Source organism: Culex quinquefasciatus, chromosome 2 (genome assembly GCF_015732765.1).
Source record: "Culex quinquefasciatus strain JHB chromosome 2, VPISU_Cqui_1.0_pri_paternal, whole genome shotgun sequence".
Lineage (NCBI taxonomy): Eukaryota > Metazoa > Arthropoda > Insecta > Diptera > Culicidae > Culex > Culex quinquefasciatus.
This window is the reverse complement of record NC_051862.1, coordinates 132,869,954-132,891,773: the sequence shown is the minus strand read 5'-3', so window position 1 is coordinate 132,891,773 and position 21,820 is coordinate 132,869,954. Positions and strand designations below refer to the sequence as shown.

At 45.9% G+C, this 21,820-nt stretch overlaps 2 protein-coding genes across 2 annotated transcripts; one reads left to right on the top strand and one right to left on the bottom strand.

Moving 5' to 3' along the window:
- Positions 1-560: 560 nt before the first annotated feature.
- LOC6050044 (MTRF1L release factor glutamine methyltransferase) lies at positions 561-6,772 on the top strand. Its single transcript, XM_001866681.2, has 2 exons — positions 561-1,288; positions 6,225-6,772. Exons 1-2 carry the CDS (start codon positions 764-766, stop codon positions 6,684-6,686), a joined length of 987 nt encoding a protein of 328 aa, XP_001866716.2. The 5' UTR covers positions 561-763; the 3' UTR covers positions 6,687-6,772.
- Positions 6,758-20,305, bottom strand: LOC6050045 (histone-lysine N-methyltransferase eggless). The gene is made up of 7 exons (XM_038258067.1): positions 20,133-20,305; positions 18,169-20,031; positions 17,841-18,111; positions 15,392-17,787; positions 15,286-15,331; positions 7,156-7,319; positions 6,758-7,096 (listed from the first exon to the last, which is right to left on the bottom strand). Exons 2-7 carry the CDS (start codon positions 20,008-20,010, stop codon positions 6,890-6,892), a joined length of 4,926 nt encoding a protein of 1,641 aa, XP_038113995.1. The 5' UTR covers positions 20,011-20,031; positions 20,133-20,305; the 3' UTR covers positions 6,758-6,889.
- Positions 20,306-21,820: the final 1,515 nt, after the last annotated feature.

Sequence of the window (21,820 nt, the reverse complement as noted above, 5' to 3'; positions counted from 1 at the left end):
GATCAAAAAATTCCTTCAAAAGATACAGATTTTTGAATTTTCACATATCATTTTTGTATGGACTGCTGCCAAATTTGTATGGAAAATTATATGGACAAACCAATGATGCAAAACGGCTTCTTTGGGCATACCGAAGGCACCAAAAAAGTTTCAGCCGGATTGAAAAATACAAAAAAAAACGAATGACCGAAATCTCAGAGAATTGCTCTAAATAAATATAAAAAAATGGTCTCAACATTTCGATGAAAAAGTGTTTTAAAATGCATTTTACACCTGCCCAAATGTTTTGCAATCATTAGTTTTCAATATATCCATGTATTGAAGAGATTTTTTTACTTTGAAAAATGTTTGCAACGGCCTAATTAAATTGTAAAAATAGATTATTTTTTTAATGACATCAATTCAAACTCATTGAATAAAACAGAAAATATATTGAGTAAATCATTGAAAAAACGTAACTTTCTAACAGTTTTTAACACCTAAACATAACGATAAAAACGCCAAACTTGCAAGTAACATTGCGTTCAGCAAAGCATCCATAGCACGTGCGCACGCAGCAAATGTCAGTTTGAACGGGATGTTTGTAAACAAAATTGATGTAATTCGGCTCAGTTTCGAGAAAAAACGCAATTCGAACGACAATAATATAATATGAAAACCTCTCTCGAAACAGTTATTAATTATTCAAGTGAAATACAGTTACAATAGAACAAATTAAAAGTTAGTTTAATAGTGACAATTTTAGTATCTCAGAGTGCCCACAATGCTTCTCTACCGTTCGATATCACGCCTCGCGCTGAAGGGCCAATCCAACATCAACGCGCTAACCCGGTCGAACCTGTGCACGGATGCGCTCAGTTCCAGCCCGGCGACGGCCGTCTCCGTAAAGACCGTCCAGGAAAAGTGGACCAGCCGCTTCCAGACGGAAAATGTCCCCGAGGCAACCACGTCGATCGCCAACATCCTGGCCCATGTGCTGCAGCTGCCCTGCCTGGGCGATGTGGACAAGAACAAGGACGCAGTTCTGAGCGATGCTCAGCTGGCCAAGATCGAAGAACTGTGCGAGTGCCGGATTGCGCGGATGCCCGTGCAGTACATAATCCGCGAGTGGGACTTTCGGGATATGACGCTCAAGATGGTCCCGCCGGTGTTTATCCCGCGGCCGGAAACGGAGGAACTGGTCGAGCTGATCTTGCAGCAGATTGATACGCAGAAGGAGTTTAGCTTTCTGGAGATTGGATGTGGCAGTGGAGCGATCACGCTGTCGCTGCTGAAGCAGGTTCCCAAGGTGAGGAAGAATTGAAGGGTGGGAGTTAAAGTTTCAATCAGCTATCAATTTTCAATTATTGATATCTCGGAAACCATTGATTCTATTTTCCATGGCCTCGGAACATTTTAAAGCAACTCCAACTCCGATCTTGTTTAACGCAAATCTGAATCCTTTAGAAATGTTAGGCTTGATTTAGAAATTTTTTAAACATTTTATTTCAAAACATTTGAAAATAATTTGTCTCTGCGTGAACTAATAACACAGTAAAAATCTAATTGTTCGCAGTAAACAATTGTGAAAATTTTGAAGTTGTAGAATAGAAACACCCAAAAAGCAAAAACTGTCTTAAATTCTTAAATTCCTAAATTCTTAAATTCTTAAATTCTTAAATTCTTAAATTCTTAAATTCTTAAATTCTTAAATTCTTAAATTCTTAAATTCTTAAATTCTTAAATTCTTAAATTCTTAAATTCTTAAATTCTTAAATTCTTAAATTCTTAAATTCTTAAATTTTAAATTCTTAAATTCTTAAATTCTTAAATTTTAAATTCTTAAATTCTTAAATTCTTAAATTCTTAAATTCTTAAATTCTTAAATTCTTAAATTCTTAAATTCTTAAATTCTTAAATTCTTAAATTCTTAAATTCTTAAATTTAAATTCTTAAATTCTTAAATTCTTAAATTCTTAAATTCTTAAATTCTTAAATTCTTAAATTCTTAAATTCTTAAATTCTTAAATTCTTAAATTCTTAAATTCTTAAATTCTTAAATTCTTAAATTCTTAAATTCTTAAATCTTAAATTCTTAAATTCTTAAATTCTTAAATTCTTAAATTCTTAAATTCTTAAATTCTTAAATTCTTAAATTCTTAAATTCTTAAATTCTTAAATTCTTAAATTCTTAAATTCTTAAATTCTTAAATTCTTAAATTCTTAAATTCTTAAATTCTTAAATTCTTAAATTCTTAAATTCTTAAATTCTTAAATTCTTAAATTCTTAAATTCTTAAATTCTTAAATTCTTAAATTCTTAAATTCTTAAATTCTTAAATTCTTAAATTCTTAAATTCTTAAATTCTTAAATTCTTAAATTCTTAAATTCTTAAATTCTTAAATTCTTAAATTCTTAAATTCTTAAATTCTTAAATTCTTAAATTCTTAAATTCTTAAATTCTTAAATTCTTAAATTCTTAAATTCTTAAATTCTTAAATTTCAATTTTTGAAGTCCTATTTTATGCAAGAGATTTTGAAAATATGAGAAGACATTATTTTAAATATCGGAAATTAAATTTCCGAGGATAGCGAGGATTTTGGATTACAAACTGTTTACATTTTTTTTAGATTTTGAACATTTAGACTTTCGAAATTTAAAATTTGATCATATTATAATTCAAGCAAAACAATGCCAAAGGGCCGTTGTGGGTTTGTAAACAAAGAGTGTGTCCTGCTCACGCTAGAGGATGTTTACATCTGGCATGAAAGGGATACACTCTTTGTTTACAAACCCACAACGGCCCTTTGGCATTGTTTTGCTAGAATTTTAGATTTTGATTTAATTTTGAGGTTATATTTTTTAAGTTCAATTTTTAGGTTTTTAAATATTGTATTTTCTATTTTGAAGATTTTTTTTCATGACCCTTGCCTTGACCGTCTCTTGAGGAATTTTTAAATGGATTTATTGCTTTCATTCTTTTGGAGCCTTTAAACATAAAACGAGTTTTTTTTAATCAAATACTTTCTGAATTAGTTTTTCTTCATTGAAAAATAAAATTTCTTAAATGTTGGTCGCGATATTTTTTTATATGGCGTGGATTTCGCGCGGTTTCGGATTTTAGGTCGGCGCGGATTTGGCGCGGATTTTTTTTCGACTCTCCCGTAACAACCCTGAAAGTGTTTTTGAATTGCAAAAAATGTTATTTTTTCACCTTAAAATGCCTATTACATGAAAACACTTTATCAAACAATGTGTAAAATCAAAATTGTATGGAAAAACATATGATAAAAATTGCTTTTTTTGACATAGGAAATGTATGGACAAAGTTTAATTCAAATCAAAAAAATACAAAGAAAATTCTATTTTCAGAAACATGAGAATTGGTCCTTTTCTGATTTGGGTAAAATTTGGTGAGGGGGGTTCCCCATTACCAACGATGTTATTTTGCATTATTGGTTTGCCCATACAAGTCTCTTGCAAATTTGGCTCTCCATACAAAAATGGTTATTGAAAATTGGAAAATTTGTATCTTGGGAACGGATTTCCTGATCGATTTGGTGTCTTCGGCAAAGTTGTAGGTACAGTCCAGGCTCGATTAACCGACGACCACGGATAAATGTCACTTTGGATAATCGAATCACGAAAAAACATCAGGGGAAACAGCATCTAACTCCATCATGCCTAGTATATTGTCATATAAGCACTTTGATGTTCAATAATAGTTCATAAAAAGCACTTTCAACTGAAATCGAGTGATAAACAGAAAATTTCAATCAACAGTTACTCAAAAGAAGTTGTTTAAAAGGTAGTGAAAATCAGCAAATTGGATGAAATTAGGAACGAGTGCCTGCTAAAAATCCAAGATGGCGTCTAAAATGACGGCGATGAAATGTTGAAAAAATGGCTTTGGTAGGTAAATTAATAGACAATCAATCACTCAAATTTGACTAAACTGGGGTCGCAGATCTCGTTTTTTCTTTACAAATACCGTCCAGACTCAATTATCCGTTTCCTCAAATCCGTATTTTTAGATTAGATTTTTATATGTTTTAAGGGATCAAAAATTGTATTTTTGAACCATAGAGAAGTATGGGAAGAAATATTATTTGATGTAAAATTAAATTTGCAATCTAGAAACACGTTTTTGAATTAAAGCCAATTTAAGATCAATTTTTAAATAAAGTATGTTTTTTTTTTGGAAAAAAATGTAAAAAAGCTAGCAAGAAATTATTATTTTTTCTGGCTAATTCCATGATGTTTGAAGTGTCACATAACTATTTTGAGTGGTTCTGAAAAGTGGTCCCATGGGAACCGGTATCCGAAACATCCGGAGAGGCCATACTTTGTCAGGATCTTGTCGAAGACAGAAACTAGAAATGAGTTGTAGAGTGAATACCTGTCTTATTCCACGATGTTTGAAGTGTAGATTGGCCATTTTGAGTGGTTTTGAAAAATGGCCCCACGGGAACCGGTATCCGGAACATCCGGGGTGACCATACTAGGGGCGGCTTAGGTTTTTTTTTTGGCAAAATTGATACTTTTTTGTCACATTTGTAGTAAATTTGACTATGACTGAGTATGACTCAGAAGTGTTAAAAGAGCAAAATTGCTTGAAATTTATTGGTTTCCCAATTTTTTACAAGAGATTATCCTCGATTTTTGATAGCGAGTTGTGGCGCTATAACCACGGCAAATAGTGTCCAGGGCATTTGTGGAAATACAATGTCCCATCCCCGAGGGTCCCGGAGCACCAAAACTTCTTAGCATGGTGCTCCCATCGATTTATTGCTCTAACAAACAGGAACGTGAGCGGGGGATCCCCACGTTTCTTCTTCCCCTGTAGATTCAGAATTGTGTTGTTGTTTGAACATTCGTGCTCAAACTCAACCCACTTCAACGAATCATCTTTGCGGTAAACTTTACGCAGTTGGCCTGGCCGCTTTGACGTTTGTGATGTTTCAAAGCAATTTATTGCATTGGGGCACTGCAATTCGTCGCCATCGTGCTAACATGTCGTACGTGCATTTTGGACCAAATTGAGTTAAGAACGTCATTTTGTGCAGCTCACAATGCCTCACCTTTTGACCTTCACAGATCCCCAAAATTCGATTTCAATCCTGAGATATTCAACAAAAATCGAAAAAACTCCGTGCATTTTTGTCACTTTACATATGAAAGTAGTTTCAATCTTGTCGTGCTATCTTGTCACTCCATGAAAATTGATGTAAGTGCGACAAAAGGCCAAAGGATTTCAGGCCAGGAAAGTCAGGATGCGTTTGTCGCACGTACAAGCTAGACTACCGTAAACATTTGTAATTATAACTCGGGACTCCAGCAACCAACTTCAACCAAACTTTGGGACAATGCACAGAATGGTCAGCCAAACAAAACGTGTTTGTTATTGTTTACATTGCGTGCTCTCGTTTTTGTATATTCAAGGTCAAACATTAAAACGCGTTTTTCTCGGAACGTCGAAATGGCGGGTGCGACAAGATAGCACGACGACGTCGAATTGTTAATAATGACAAGAGGATGCTAGGCGTTAATCAACCTATGGCATTTTCCAGGATGCCCTCGAAAGACTGGCTGCGCTAGGGTTAGATTAGATTAGATTAGAGATTAGTCTCGATTTTTGACTCAGAGACCGCTTGTTTGCATCCCCTTAAAGGGGAGAGAAGTCGGGAGGATAGGTCACATCTTGAAAGATGACGCAACTAATTCCCTTGATTATGCAACTTGAAGCACTCAAATCGGTTGAAAACTAGCTGAGAAACATCGATTTTACTAAACACAAAACATCCCGGGTCTTTAAGGGTTAAAATACGGACTTCAGGAAAACAACTTTTGGAAATAAACAGTTAATTAAAAGAAATGGATAAATTTCTTTGGGTATTACATTTTGTCTGAATAGTCCTAGAAAATACTAATATACAATTTGACGAAGACACCAAATCAATCAGAAAATTCCTACCCGATATGTAGACTTACCTACATACCATGTTTATATGGACAACTGCCAAAATTGCATGGAGACTTGTATGGACGAACCAGAATCAGTAATACGAAATGCCTTCTTTGGATATAAGGAAACTCCTCAAAAAGATCCAGACAAAAAAATACAAATGAAATCCATCCACCTATAAAATGGCATCTCTCTAACTTTCGAGGGCTTTCTTTTCTGTTCCAAACATAAAAATTACTAACAGGCTAACAATTTCCACATGTCTCCTACCTTCTCCAGGCAACGGCCATCGCCCTCGACCAAAGCAAACTCGCCTGCGAGCTGACGCTGGAAAACGCCAAACGTTACGACTTCAGCGAAAAGCTGCGAATATTCAAGCATAAGCTGGTGGACAAACTACCGGCCGAGCTCGCGGGGCACCGATTCGACATGATCGTGAGCAACCCACCGTACGTTCCGTCCGGCCAGCTGCAGCGGCTCGATCCCGAGGTGAAAGTTTACGAGGACCTGCGAGCGTTGGACGGCGGACCGGACGGGCTAACGGTGATCAAGGCAATATTGACCATCGCCTCGGATCACCTCGCCGACGAGGGTATTTTGTGGCTCGAGGTCGACACGAGCCACCCCCCGTTGATTGCTGGGTATTTGGAGGAGCACGGCGAGCGGTTAGGACTGCGGTACGTTTCGTCCTACAAGGACCTGTTCCGCAAGGAGCGGTTCGTGGAGATAGTCAAAGTTTAAAGCAAGCAATTCAAACCAAATGTATTGTTAACCTGTTAGCATTTTGAAAAACCTGAAAAAGACATAAACGCTTCGATTTCACCTTACACAGTCTGCACATTTTATTACGTTCTCAATTCATCTGGTCACAATCGACAATAGTGGAAATGGGGGGGGAGGACTAAACACAACACTCATGATGACACTTACCCTGCTCTCAAGTCTTACAGCAACCGCTGGCGACAGTTCTCCGCTCCGCACTGGCAGTACAGCACCTTGCCGGGCACGGAACCCACGTCGTAATTGTAGTTCCACGTCAGCTCCGACCCGGCTCGGATGTTGCTCAGCGCGAAGAATGCCACCCACGGGAAGCGCAGATCGTGCGTGTCCACAAACACATTCTGCACAAACAGGTTCGGGTTGCAGGAATGCTGGAAGGAGATTTGATCTTGAAATACTTTCGTAATTGCATTGACAACAGGAAACTCACGTTAAAGTAACGACCGAGATTGCCGGACTTTTTCGCGTCCATGATGTAGATCTGTTCGTGCTTGCCAAACAGCTTGCGCACCGAGCGGTACTTGATCGACGGGCTCGCGACGTCCCCCTTGACCATGTCCGTGTTGGGCATCACGCTGATCATTTCGCGCTCCGCTGAAAGGTAAGAAATGGGAATTTAACAAATGTGTATTTGACGTTCATTAGAAAAAAAATGATAATACAGTGAAACTCTTTTTACGCGATGCGTTACGTTACGACGAAATCTGTAACTGAAATACCAGCAACGATTTATGATTCTTCAGCAAATGATCTGTCAAACTGACACAAGAAAATGACTGAATTTTAAGCTATATAAATAATTTGATGTTTTTTTTTGCAGAAATTTCAGTTGTTTTGACAACCAGTTTACTGAAACTTCAGTAAACTGTCTGTCAAAATGACAAATGTCAGTTAACTGAGAATTCAGTATAATTTAAATTAGCGAATCGCTTACTGAATTTTAGTTGATGAAAATTCATCAAAATTTTACTGAGTTTCAGCGAAAAAAAATTGGTGTGTACTGTATGTCCACGCATTTCTCCTCCCCTGTAGATTCGGTGAAATGTGATTCATTCTCAGAATCCCCTCTGTTGTAAACACAACGCAGTAGGGTTGATTGCAACAATATTGGTTGTAAATTTTCGGGTGTTCTCAAATTTATACAGAGAGGATTTCAATGGAATCTTTTCCGAATCAGCAAATCAGAATTCAGTTATCATAAAATCGGCACGACTGATCGTTGAACGCTGACCAAGCGCGCTTATCATGATCGTCATGAGAAAGAGAAAGAGAAATTGAAACGAACGAATGCTGAGCTCGCCACTGAAGCAGCCGCGAGAGAAGAAGGCACCTGCTCTCTTTTTTTTTTCTTTTTTCTCTCTTTCTTGCTTGTACGATGCTACGTGGTGACAACAATCGTTTGACTGCAGTCAAGGGGAAGGTGAATAAAACTTCTGTAGAATTCAACGAACGTGTTCTGTGCGATTGTTAGAGGTGGCGAGAGTCGTGAGAGCAATGCTTAAAAAAGGAATCTATCTCTGAATGGGACTGCTCGATATTTGAAAGAACTTTCTGTCAGCGATCATTTCCGAAAACGAAATTTGATCGCTGACACACAGCGCCTATCATGATCGTCATTGCATGGCGACGGTCGGTGAACGTAAACACAAAGACAAAACGAACGAAAACTGAACAGCCACTTAGGCAACCGCCCGAACGATACAACGTGCTCTTTCTCTTCTCAGTTTTTATCTCTTTTTTTACTTGTATTTGCTGCGTGGTGACCAAAATAATTTCTGGAGGTTTTTTTTTTAAAGGTCCAATAAACCAAATTTCCAGTTTTTGCTTTTTGGGTGTTTTTGAAACCGCCTTGAGTCAGGGGTATTAAAAACCCCCAAATAGCAAAAACTGAAAATTTGGTTTTGTTCGATAGCTCAGTTCAACACTTTTTAAAATCCGCGAGAAAATGGAGGGGTTCTGACGGGAGAAAAACACCGCGCGACTTGTCTCAACAAAGGTTCGGTTTATTCTGATTTTCTCTGCTTACAGGGTTGCCAGAAGGGCCATCAAATTTGTCTGCCGTTTTAACGGGCCAAGAAAATAAAGGTGCAAACAAAAAACACAACATCTACTTTTCGTTGGGCAGTGTGCCCAAACATTCTCCCCCCGTTGAGGCGTCAGGCTCAACCGAAGGCATCAAAGCAACCTTGGTGATTGCTCGCTTGAACTCGCTCGTTGCAGTTTTCACTGTCACCACTCTGACAGCGCCGTCTTCTCCGGGGTGTGTAGCGACGATCCGTCCGCGCCGCCACTGCTGCGGAGGCAAGTTCTCGTCGATCAGCAGGACCAGCTCACCAACCTTGAACTCCTTGACTCCAGCGTTCCACTTCGGTCGTCCTTGCAGCTGATGGAGGTACTCGCCAGACCATCTTTTCCAAAAATGTTGCTGCATGTACTGGATGTGTTGCCATCTGCTAAGACGTCCGACTTTCTCATCCGCGTACGACGGTTCCGGTAGAGCCACTCCAGACCGGCTGATCAGGAAGTGCGACGGCGTCAGCACCGTCAAATCGTTCGGGTCTTCAGACATCGGGCACAGGGGCCGGGAGTTGAGGATGGCCTCCGTCTGTGCCAGGAACGTCGTCATCTCCTCGTACGTGAGCTTGGTCTCGCCGACGACCCGCTTCATGTGGTGTTTCATGGACTTCACTCCTGCCTCCCAAATCCCTCCGAAGTGGGGGCTTCTCGGTGGAATGAAGTGCCAGCGGATGCCTTTGAGACTGCAAAATTCCTCCAGCTTGTTCTTGTGCAGTTGACTGTTGAACAGTTCTCGAAGGGCTGCAAGCTCGTTGTTGCCACCGGCGAAGCAAGTGGCGTTGTCCGAATGGATGTCGCTGGGGAGCCCACGTCGGCTAGCGAATCGCTGCAGCGCGGCGATGAAGTTGTCGGTTGAGAGGTTGGTCACGAGCTCGAAATGGATGGCCTTCACCACCATGCATACGAAGACGACCACGTACGCCTTCTGCAGCCTTGATCCTCGTCCTCCGGTCTTCAGCATGAACGGACCAGCGTAGTCGATGCCCACCTTGGAGAAAGGTGGCGCGGGGTTGATCCGGTATCCTGGTAGGTTGCCCATAAACTGACTACCAGGCTTTGGGTTCTGTCTGCGACAGATTTGGCACTTCGTAACGACTTGTTTGATCAGCAGACCTGCTCGCAAGGGCCAGTAGCGTTCGCGAACGATGGCCAACAGTCCGTTTTGGCCAACGTGGAAGTTCTCTTCGTGCAGCTTGCGAACCAGGATCTTCGTGACGTGGTGGCCGTCAGGTAGGAGCACCTGATGCTTGCCGTCGTAGGGTATCGCTGAATACTTCAAACGGCCACCGACTCGGATGAGACCGTCCTCTCCAAGGAACGGCGCCAGATTGGACCACGAGTGTTGCTTGTTGGAGTTCGACCGCAGCAGCTTCAACAGGTCACCGAATGCTTGCTTTTGGACCACCGCAAGGATGGTTTTCTCTGCTCGGGCCACCTCGTCCGCCGAGATGCCAGATGTTTCGCGCCGCTTGTGCACCGCCAGGTTGATGTAGCGCTCGACGTACACCCACGACCGCTGCAGTCGTCGGTAGTTGCTGCATCTCGTAAAGTCGATCGCTGGTTTCGGGTTGACGACCGTCAGGACGATCGCCGGCTTGAGTTCTGGTAGTTGGGACTCGTCGAACGGCTCGGACAGGTCCTCTGGTAGCTGGTGTTCCCACAACTCAGGTGCGCCGTCCTCCCAAAGCTCGTGCTCCAGCAGGTCTTCCGGCAGCGCTCCCCGGGAGAGCACATCGGCTGGGTTGTGTTCCGATCGGATGAAACGCCACGTGAACTCTCGAGTCAACTTCTGTATTGCGGCTACACGGTTCGACACAAACTGCTTCAGTGCCGATGGAGGTTTTTTTGAGCCAGCACAGAACGATCTTGGAGTCGCAGTGAAGCACCACGTCGTCGAATGGAACTTCCAGGGCGGCCATGACCTTTTGAGTCAACTCCGCCAACAATTTTGCGCCGCACGCTTCCAGCCGGGGGGATTGTTTGCTCCTTGAGTGGAGCCACTCGTGATTTGCTGGCAGCTCGGCACACGCTGATCTCGCCGCACTTGTTGACGCTCCGGATGTACAGCACACCACCGTATGCTCGCTTCGAGGCGTCCGAAAAGCCGTGGAGTTGCACGTTCACCGCATCCGGGGCGATCAGGCATCGCTTCTTCCGCATCTTGCTGATAGCTGGCAGCTGCACTCGAATCAGCCTCCACCGCAGTGAAAGCTCGACCGGAAGTGGTTGGTCCCAGGTTAGCGCACGAACCCAGACGTCTTGCATCACCAGTTTGCACAGCGTGATTATCGGCCCTAGGAAGCCGCAGGGTCGAACAGGCTGGAGATCTCCGACAGCACGATTCGTTTTGTCCATTCCTCGTTGATGGGTCGGGGCACTCGAAAGACAAAGTAGTCCTCGAGCGGGTTCCAAATGAGTCCGAGAGTTTTAATTGTGTTGTTGACATCGGACTCCCCGAAATCAACCTGTTTCTCGTGCAGCTCAGCTGGAATCGCTCGTAGCACCTCGGTGCTGTTCGAGCAGAACTTGTGGACGCCGAACCCTCCTCGGCGCAGCAGCTCCGTCAGTTCTTTGTAGATTTGGACAACTTCGGCGACGGACGAACCACCGGTCAGGAAGTCATCGACGTAGCTGTCCCGCTTGACCACCCGCGCCGCGAGCGGTAGATCCTTGCCTTCATCCGTGGCCAGTTGAACCAATGCCCTTGTTGCGTGGTGAGGTGAGCTGGCGAGGCCGTAGGTCACCGTCTGCAACTCGTAGACCTTCAGCTGTCTGTCGTCATCCAACCACAAAATCCGTTGATACTTGCAGTCGTCTTGGTGCAGCTTGACCTGCCGGTACATTTTGGGATGTCGGCAGTCAGCACGACCGGGTGGGTGCAGAACTTCAGGATGATCGACAGAAGGTCGTTCTGCACTGTTGGCCCAACATCCAGAGTATCGTTCAGCGACAGACCAGACGTGGTCTTCGCCGAAGCGTCGAAAACGACTCTTGTCTTGGTGGTCGAACTTGAGGCCTTGTACACCGCGTGGTGTGGGATGTAGTAACCTCCGTCGTTCACGTGTTGCACTTCCTTCATGTGGCCCAGTGTGAGATATTCGGTTAAGAACGCGGAATACTCGACACGCTTGGCTGGGTTCCTGGCCAACGAGATCATCAACTTGTCCAAGCGCTTCCGCGCGTTGTTGTACGAGTCGCCCAGTTGACTCTTCTGGTTGTTGAAAGGAAGCCGGACGACGAACCGGCCTTCGGCATCTCGGGAGTGGGTGCGCTGGAAGTGTTCCTCGACGGCAGCCTCAGCTACGGTCAGGTCGGTCTCTGGGTGGACGCACTCGATCTCCCAAAACTTCACCATCGTCTTGTTCAGCTCCTCCTCGAAGTGGTTCAGTTGGCACACACGCGGACATGGTTTGGCCTTTCTGGTCGGTACCGCTCCTCCTAGGACCCATCCGAGTTCCGTCTCGGCCAATGTTGGCGCATTGCGGCCGATCTTGACGCGACCGCTCTTGACCAAATCAAAGAAGATTTCGTTGCCGATGATAAGGTCAATCTCTCTAGGGGTGTGGAACTTTGGGTCAGCTAGTTGCAGTCCTGGCGGCAGGGGCCAGGCTGCGACGTCGATCTCAACCACGGGTAAGTTCGACGTGATGCGTGGTACGACCAGGAAATCCAACACGGGTGAGGCGAAGGCGTTGACGCAGGACTCGATCTTCGTGGACAGCAAGTACTTCACTCGGGTCTGGATGTCGTTCAAACCGCTCACCGGTAGGTCCACGCGATCCATCTTCAGCTTAAGCTTGTTCGCCAACTTCTCGGTGATAATGTTGCTGTCAGACCCCGAGTCCAACAGCGCACGACACTTGACAGTGGAATCGGCTTGGCCGATCACCATCACTTCCGCCGTCGACAGCAGCACTTGGTGCTTCGCACCGCCGACGTTTGCACAGAGGGACACCGCGCTGCTCTGCTGCGCTGGAGCGGTTGCTGGACCGCCCGCTGGAACCGAGGGTGCCACTGGCAAGCACTGGCTCGATTCTTCCTTCTTAACTTGACCTTGGTTGCTTCGGGTACCACTGTCGTGCAGGAGACTGTGGTGCTTGCGGCCGCAGCCTTGCACCTTACACAGAGTCTTGGACTCGCAATCACTCACCCGGTGTCTCGCCTTCAAGCAGTTGTAACACAAGTTTGCCTTGGTGGCAACGGACTTGCGCTCCGGTACGCTCAGGTCTCTGAACGTCGAGCACCGGTAGATCGGGTGATCCTCTTTGCAGTGGCCACACACTTCCGTTGTGGCCTGCACGAACGACTTGAGCAGGGGCTGGGCCTTCTGTCCGAACGCTTGGCGTTTCTTGCTTGGGGCCACTGTTGACTGCTGCGCCGGTTGCTGCTGGGAGCGATTTGTGCGCTGCAGAACACGCCCACGTTCCCGCAGGAACTCCATGAACTCCTCGAATTCCGGCAACGCTCCGCTGCCGATCTTCAGCTCCCACTGCTCTTGCGTCTCCTTGTCGAGCTTCTTGTAGATCACGTTCACCATCACTAGCTCGGCTAGCCCTTCAACTGGATACCCGTGAAAAGCCAAAGCTGGTCGTCTTGTCCTTGGCGTCGTCGACGAGCGCATTTCGGAGGTACAGAATCTTCATGGCTGGGGGGTCGTTCGTGTAACGAGACATAATGCTCTGGAACAGGTTCTTGAAGCTGTACCAGCCCTCCGGTTTGCCGTTAAAGGTAGGGAATGGAGCTTGCAGGTGCGGGACCGGCGCTGGGGCTTGGATGTAAACAGGTTGCGGAGGGGCAACTGCGGCGGCGGGTGCCTTCGGCAGTTCCAACAGCTTCGTGGTGAGCTCCGACTCGGCGATCCTCGCTTGCAACTTTTCGTACACGGTACTGTGCAGCTTTTCAAACGCCGCGTACTTCCCACGCTGCTCGGCTCTCTTTTCCTTTGGCAGCAGGACGATGATGTCGGAGTAGTTTTTGTCGTAATCGTCCGCGCTACGCCGCAGCGTCTCCTCGTAGAGCTTGAGCAGGTGGACACTCACCGTCACTTCCTCCAGCGAACCTTTCATCCGCTCCAACTTCTCGACGAGCATGTCCCGCCGATCCTCCAACGCTTCCAAGTTCTTCTCCATCCTGCGCTTCTTCTGCTGGGCTTCTTGGTCGGCTTTCTGCTGGGCGACGGTTTTCACCACGCTTCCTTTCGACCCCGTCAGAGCGTCGAGAATGTTCCTCCTCGTAATTCCGGACGACACTCCCGTGGGCGTCTGCTGGTCGCTCATCCGTGCACACTTTTTGCCTCTTCAATGGCCACTTTTTGTTTTCTCGCACTCACTGGTCTCGCGCAGAGACGGACTTTGTTAGCACTTGCCAAGATGGCGTCCTTTTCGACGTGCCACGGGCACACACACTACTGCAGCCGATCGCAACCGGCGTCAGTTTTCCACGCCAAAATGGCGACCACTTTTTCCATTTGTGCCACGGGCACACACACACACAATTTTGGTGGCGTAGCGCCGACCCCAAACTTCCGTCCAGTCGAGCGTTCTCAACTGGTTCTAAATTTTCCGTGCCACGGGCACACACTTTCTTGGTGGCGTAGCACCAACCCAAGAGTCCACTTCGCCCAAGATGGCGACTTCCCGGAACTTGTGCCACGGACACAAGAACCGACTTCACTTTGGCCGCAGCCGAACTTAGCACCGGGCTAATCACTCACGAACCGGGAACCAGCTCCAAATTCTCCGAATAATATCCGGGAGAACGGACCAAAAAATGTTCGATAGCTCAGTTCAACACTTTTTAAAATCCGCGAGAAAATGGAGGGGTTCTGACGGGAGAAAAACACCGCGCGACTTGTCTCAACAAAGGTTCGGTTTATTCTGATTTTCTCTGCTTACAGGGTTGCCAGAAGGGCCATCAAATTTGTCTGCCGTTTTAACGGGCCAAGAAAATAAAGGTGCAAACAAAAAACACAACATCTACTTTTCGTTGGGCAGTGTGCCCAAACAGGTTTATTGGACCTTTTCAAAACAAAAAACTCCAAATTTGAACGCGATGATGGGAGAGATGATCGGAAATGCGGTAGAAAGTCAAACGACCGTTTTCTGAGCGAATGTATTTCTAGACTTTGCCTAGCCCTTTTTCGTATGTGTGTGAAACAAAAGAAAGCGGAATGTCAAAATCAGGTTGTCGTGGTCGTGGAGTGTTTTGTCACCAACCACAAAAAAAAATCGAAATTTCGTAAGCACTGCCTGAGAGTAAAATGACTGTGTGAATGACTTTGTGTTGCGCTCATCCATTATTGTGTGAACGAACGAAAGCAGAATGTATTGGTCAGGTTGACGCAGTGAAGGCGAACGAAGCGTTCAAGTCCTGGTCGAAAATAGGTACATCGGTACATTTTACATTTAAGAGAATAAAAGTTCAATAATAATGTTGCTTATGTATACAGTTTTCACATAAGTACAAAATTTCTCTTTAGACTTACCATCATCAGAGTCCTGTTTAGGATCCTCCTTCTTCTTCTGAGATTTCTGAAAGTTAAAGTAAAAATTATAGACCACAAATAATACAGTACCCCACACCAATCATACCTTATCACTCTTCTTGGCGTCCTTCCGTAGCTGTGCGCGCGTCTTCACTGCCGCATCCGACGGGTTAATGCTCGAGGTAAAGTCGTCATCGCTCGCGTCACTGTCCCGCTTGGCGTCGTAGTCCGGCCCGTCGCTGTCGTTTTCGCTCTCCGACTCGACCACGTCCGCCTCGTACCCTTCCTTCAGCTGCTCCACCGTTTCGATGTAATCCAAATCGGCAAAGTACTCATCGCCGGCTTTGTTCGAGTTGGACTGGCAGATATTGTTGCCGGCTTCCTCCGTCAGCAGGTGACCCGAGTAGATGCAGATGAAGCTGCCTTTGGAGACGTCGTTCAGGCAGCGAATGCCCCAGCCCCGATTGCTGGTCTTGAACACTTGCAGCTTAGTTTGGAGCGGATGCTGCACCACCCGGTTCAGGCAGTTGGTCTTGCACTTGCAGCGGGAGTTGCACTCGTAGATTCCGGTCAGCACCGGTTCCTGGAGCCGCTTGTACACGTACCCAATGTTGTCGATCGGGGTGTTTTGGTTGGTGAACTTGGCACCCGCCACCGTCAGTTGCCAGCACTGGCAGCGCGATTTGTCGATGCAATCGTCCTCGCAGTCACAGCCGCACATAAAGTCCTCGTCCAGATTCAGGTTGACGCCCTCGGTCGGGATGCGCTCCGTCGAGTAAATGCACGGCGGGGGTTTCGTGTCGTCAAAGTAGTTGACGCACGGCACCGCCATGTACTCTTTGCCGTCGGAAAGGTCCGGGTTGTGGTAGATGTGATTCTCGATCACGTACTCCGCCAGGCAGTGGATAACCGGGTCAAAGTCAAAGTTCTCCACGTTCAGAGTGGCGTTCGTCATGCGCAGGTACATGTGCAGCTCGTACATGTTGCGCAGTCGGCGGCCGCACGGTCCTCGGTACACGACGAACACCTTCTTGTACTTCATCTTGCACAGCTGCCGTTCCCAGCCGGAGAGGAGTGGCTTGGCGAGTGGACTGTACGATTTGAGGTTGTGGGTGATTTTGAACAGGCAGCTTGGCGAACACTGGTGCTGTTTGTACTTGAGCGGAGGAAGATGCTTCTTCGCGGTGTAGTACACGATTTTGCCCTTGGGGCGATCGTCCTCGCAGTAGATTGTCGAGCTGTTCATGAACACGGCAGAGGGCTGCTGAGGAGCGGCGGGGGCGGCCGGGACGGGTCGGTTGAAGGTGCTCTTCTTGGCCACGGAACGGTTTGCGGCGGCGTTGTCCAGCATGGTTTGCTGCAGGGTTTTGTTGTACTGTTGTAAGTCTTGAGAAGGTTGCACCTTTTTAGCGTCCGACTGTTTGTTCTGATCGTCGTCGTCGTCGTCCAGCGTAATGTACTCGATTGAGGGTTCGTTGCGCTTCTGGAACTTGGAGAACTTGTTGTTCGCCTTGGTCATGCTGAGTGCCTTTTCTTGGTACAACGGGCCGAGTCGCGTTGAGCCACGGTAGATCCACTCGTGTCGATTGTCGTCGGGGAAAAAGAGTTGCACGAGACTGGCGTCAATGTCAACCACTTTGGCGTAGATCCACTTGCCCTTCCACTCGGTGATGATCCGCTGGCCAACCTTGACCTGTACCATCGGTCGCTGCGACCGGTAGTTCTGCAGGTACGCCTTTATGAACTCCTGCGAGTGCGGATGAATGTCCGCCCACACCTCTTTAGACTCCTCGCAAACAACCCGGACATCGCCGTGACTTACGTACTGAGCGTACCCGTCGTCGAAGAAGATCAAGTACCGGTGTCGGTTGTACTTGCCAAACGATTCCGCGATGATGCCCGGGTAGAACGCGTTCGTTTTGGCCTGCATCTGCTGGTTCGCCTTTCCCGGCGGCGCCGTGGACGATCCGGCGTCGAATCGCGCAATCACGCGCGTTCCCAGCGGAAGCTTCACGTTGAACGAGTGCCGATAGGCCAGATACTTGGCCGGTACGACCTTGATCGGTGCGCTGCCGGCGCCCTGGTTGAACAGAAAGTTCACCTTGTAGAGCGCCTTATCCGCGACGTTGACCGCCTCCACGACCTGACACTCGGCCCAGTTGCTGAGCAGTTTGTGCTTGACGGCAAAGTAAAACTGACCCACGATCACCGCGGGCCGGACAAATTCTTCCTTGGCGGCTGCTGCGGTTGCGGCTGGTGCCTGCTGCGAAGGGGTTGCTGATTGATGCTGCTTCTGGGGAGAGTATTGACGGTTTGTGGGCGTTGCTGCCGGTTGAGACTGCGTCGTTATGTGGGCTTTTCCGAGCAGGTCGACCTCGTGGAAGATGTTGCACGGCGGGAGATCCTGATACTTGGGCCGGGACTTGGAGTACAGTTGCAGGTGAATACGATCGACCTTGCGCTGCAGCTCGTTTAACTCGTTGTTGATTTCGTCGGAGATTTCTGAAAGAAGCTTACTTATGAGACGAGTTCTAACGAACAACCAATAAACTCACTCGTATTGTACGCGATCTTCTGCTTCATGATCTGCTCCGTCCACTCGATCTGCTGTTCCAGGTTGATCTTCTCGAACGTGCTCGTCAGAATGTCGTTCAGCTCGGTATCGATCAACGCAACGATATCCTCCGGCAGGGGCTTCTCCGTCTCCGACTTGGTGTCCGCGTCCTCCTCCTCCTCGCTGCTGTCGGAAATCTCCACCAGCTCGTTCTTCCGGGGCATTTCGCAAAACAGCAGCGGATGCTGCGCGACTATCGGGCCAGCAAACTCCTGAAACGAAGCATTTCTTTAAGATTTTCGAAAATCAAAACAAACTCTGAAACAAACCTCATATTTCTCTTTGATTCCGTCGAAGCAAGTGACACAAATGCGCTGCTTCTTGGCTTTTTTCGGAAGGCCCAGAAAGTTCAGCACGAAGTTGGCCGCCGGGGCCATCTCCTTCGTTTCGTGCTTACACTCCGGGTTGATGCACTCGACGCTGATGACCTCCTTGAGCGGTTTCGCTGGCGGTTTAGTCGCGACGGCTTCTGCTTTGGGATCCGGTTTGCCGGCTGCTTTGGCGGCATCATTTTCCACCATCACGACCTCCTCGTCCGAATCGCCCGTTATGAGCTGCGGAACGGCCTCTTCCGGTTTGGTGTCCCGCTCCAGGAACTCGCCGGATTTTTCGTCCAGCTCGAAGATCTTTTTGGCGTCGGACTTTTCGTCCGGGTTTTGGAGCTTTTCCGAAGGTGTTTCCTCGACCTTCTGCTGGTCTTCAGACTTGGTGGAATCAGCCTCAACTTTGGCGACTTCTGTCGCTTCAGTTGGTTCAACTGATTCTTCTTTCTTGCAATCGTCGCTCGACTCTTTCTTGACCTCCGTTTCAGCAGTCTTTTCTTCCGACTTATCCGGTTTAGGTTCAACGACCTCCACAACATCGTCGTCGTCATCTTGCTCGGTCTTCACCGGTTCAGCCGTTCCGTCAACCTTCTTCTCTGAGATCTCTTCAACAGGCGGCTCGCTGCCCACTTCGCACGTCTCAACCTTGACTGGTTCGGAAGGTTTGGACTCCACAGAGACCATCACGACATCATCGTCATCGTCATCAACTGTTGCTGCTGGTTTCGCTGGTTCTGCGTCCTTTTCGCTGACTTTGACCTTTTCCGCTTCCACCATTTCAACGTCATCGTCGAGGTCGTTGGGCTTTTCAGTTTCGGTTGATTCACTTGGCTCCGTCGCCGATTTACGCTCTTCAGGATCTTCACGCTTAGTTAGCGGCTCAGGACTTTTGGCCTTTTCTTCGTTACATGTGTCAGTTGTACCAGTTTCACCAAGTTCTTCGGTCGAGTCGGGCTTTTCCAGTTGTTCAGCAGAGGTTTGCGCTGGTTCCACGTCAACCGGTTTCTCCTCTTCAGCTGCAGCTTCATCGGTCTTCTCAGTTAAAACATCTTTGTCTAACTCTGCTGATTCGACTTCTTTTAGATCGCAGTCGTCTGAAGAAGCTGTCGCCTTGGGAGATTGATCTCCGGCGCTGATTTGTTGCTCTTCTGGAATAGGTTCAGGTTTGTTCTCTTGACCCGAAGATTCCGTTTCCTCCGTATTCTCAGTCGTTTGAACAAGCAATTGCTTTTCAACGGAAGGTTCTGCCACTGACTCTTTTTCTGTTGGCGTTTCTTCAACCTTCGAATCGCAATCAACATCTGCGATGTCTTCTTCGACCTTTTCGGGCGATTTTTGAACAACATCTTCTTCAACAGCTGCACCTGCCTCTGGAGCGTCCACTTTGCCAGCCTCAACGGAAGCGTCAGATTCTTTCACCTCTGAAACCACCTCAGGCAATCCGTCACCCTTCTTATCACCTTCCCCCTCAACCTTCCCCGCGACCACCCGCTCATCGTCGTCGTCCTCATCCAGCGCAATCACCTCGGGCGCCTTCCGCTTCCGGGGTGAAGCTTTCTCCTCAACCGGACTCTGTTCCGCCCCCTTCTTGTCCTTCTCGCCTTCTTCATCCTCGTCCTCATCGACCGGAATCACCTTCGGTGTCTTCTTCTCCGGCGGAGGTTTCTCGGGTTCGGCCGCCGCCGTCGCCGCAACCTTTGCCCCTGGCTCATCGTCCGACTCGACGTCGATCGTGATCGGGACGGACGGTTTTTGCGGCTTTGCCGCGCTCGGTTCCTCGGACTCCATTGGGCGCCGGTTGCGAGATTTCTGGTGCGGGGAAAGTAATCAGAAATGTTTGGAATGACATAACCTCAACTTTTTGCAAAGTTTGTTTGACTTCATTTGTTTGAAGAGTTTTGTGCACTTACCGAAAATGGTAATTCGTATTAAGTTCAAATCACAAAGAAACACAAGCGGAACATTTGTGACGCAAAATTCAGAGCTTTTATCGGCGTTTTATAGAGGAAATTTAACTTTTTCGAAAGCGACCATCGATTTTCCGCGGACGCTAAAATTTTTGTTCGTCTGTTTTGATCTGTTTGACAGCGGGCCCGCGGCTCGAGTGGATGAGGGACAAGACATCAGTGAAAAAAAAAAGATCTGCAGCACTACTGATTGCCGACATTTAGGCGATTTTTGGACAAAAATGTCTACAGTATGTAAAAAAAGTATTTACACCCCTTGGGCACTATGCACATTTTGTGATGAAACATGTAAAAAAATTAAAGTTTGACAGGAACCTAGTACTACGTTTTGTTCAGAAACTCATGCCAAACATTTTGCTACAAAAAGCTCATGAAAAGATGATTTCTATAAAACGTTATATAACAAATACTATTACAAAAATAAAAAAGGTGCAAAAAAAGTTTGTACACCTTTCGAAAAATTAACATAAATAATGTTATTTGTTGACAAATCACCATAAATCCAGTCTCCCAACTCCAAATAGGCATCCTTGACTGATTAAAAAAATAATTTGGATTAAATATAAAGTTTACTAACTACTTAGTATAAAAGTTTATATAACTCTGGAAATTCTATGTAAAACTTATCTAAACTTAATTTTGCAAACTTTTAATTCAAATAAATGTCAATATATTACCATAGAATTGCTAAATAAACATTTTGGAGTGGGTATAACACCGTTTTGGGGGTATTTGTATCGATAGAATAGATTTTTCGTTGAAATTTCGTACCAACCCGGAATTACGTCGTAGGAAAATCCGCCGGCATCCGAAACGGTCCACGATTCACAAGTCAACTTATGTGGAATCGGAAAGGGCATAAAATTTCCGATCTTTTGATACCCAAACATCTAGGTTTTCTTTAAAACCTACGTTTTTGAATACCTGGGCAAAAAGTAAGTTTGATCCACGAGAACAAAAATTACGAAATTCCATACATTTTTGGCAGGTTGCTCAAACGAAACCATAACAACGTTTTTGCTTAGGTATTTTAAAACGTAGGTTTTAAAGAAAACCTAGATGTATGGGTATCAAAAGATCAGAAATTTTATGCCCTTTCCGATTCCACATAGGTTGACTTGTGAATCGTGGACCGTTTCGGATGCCGGCGGATTTTCCTACGACGTAATTCCGGGTTGGTACGAAATTTCAACGAAAAATCTATTCTATCGATACAAATACCCCCAAAACGGTGTTATACCCACTACAAAATGTTTATTTAGCAATTATATGGTAATATATTGACATTTAGTTGAATTAAAAGTTTGCAAAATTAGGTTTAGATAAGTTTTATATAGAATTTCCAGAGTTATATAAACTTTTATACTAAGTAGTTAGTAAACTTTATATTCAATCCAAATTCTTCTTTTGATCAGTCAAGGATGCGTATTTGGAGTTAGGAGACTGGATTTATGGTGATTTGTCAACAAATAACATTATTTATGTTAATTTTTCGAAAGGTGTACAAACTTTTTTTGCACCTTTTTTATTTTCGTAATAGTATTTGTTATATAACTTTTTTATAGAAATCATCTTTTCATGAGCTTTTTGTAGCAAAATGTTTGGCATGAGTTTCTGAACAAAACGTAGTA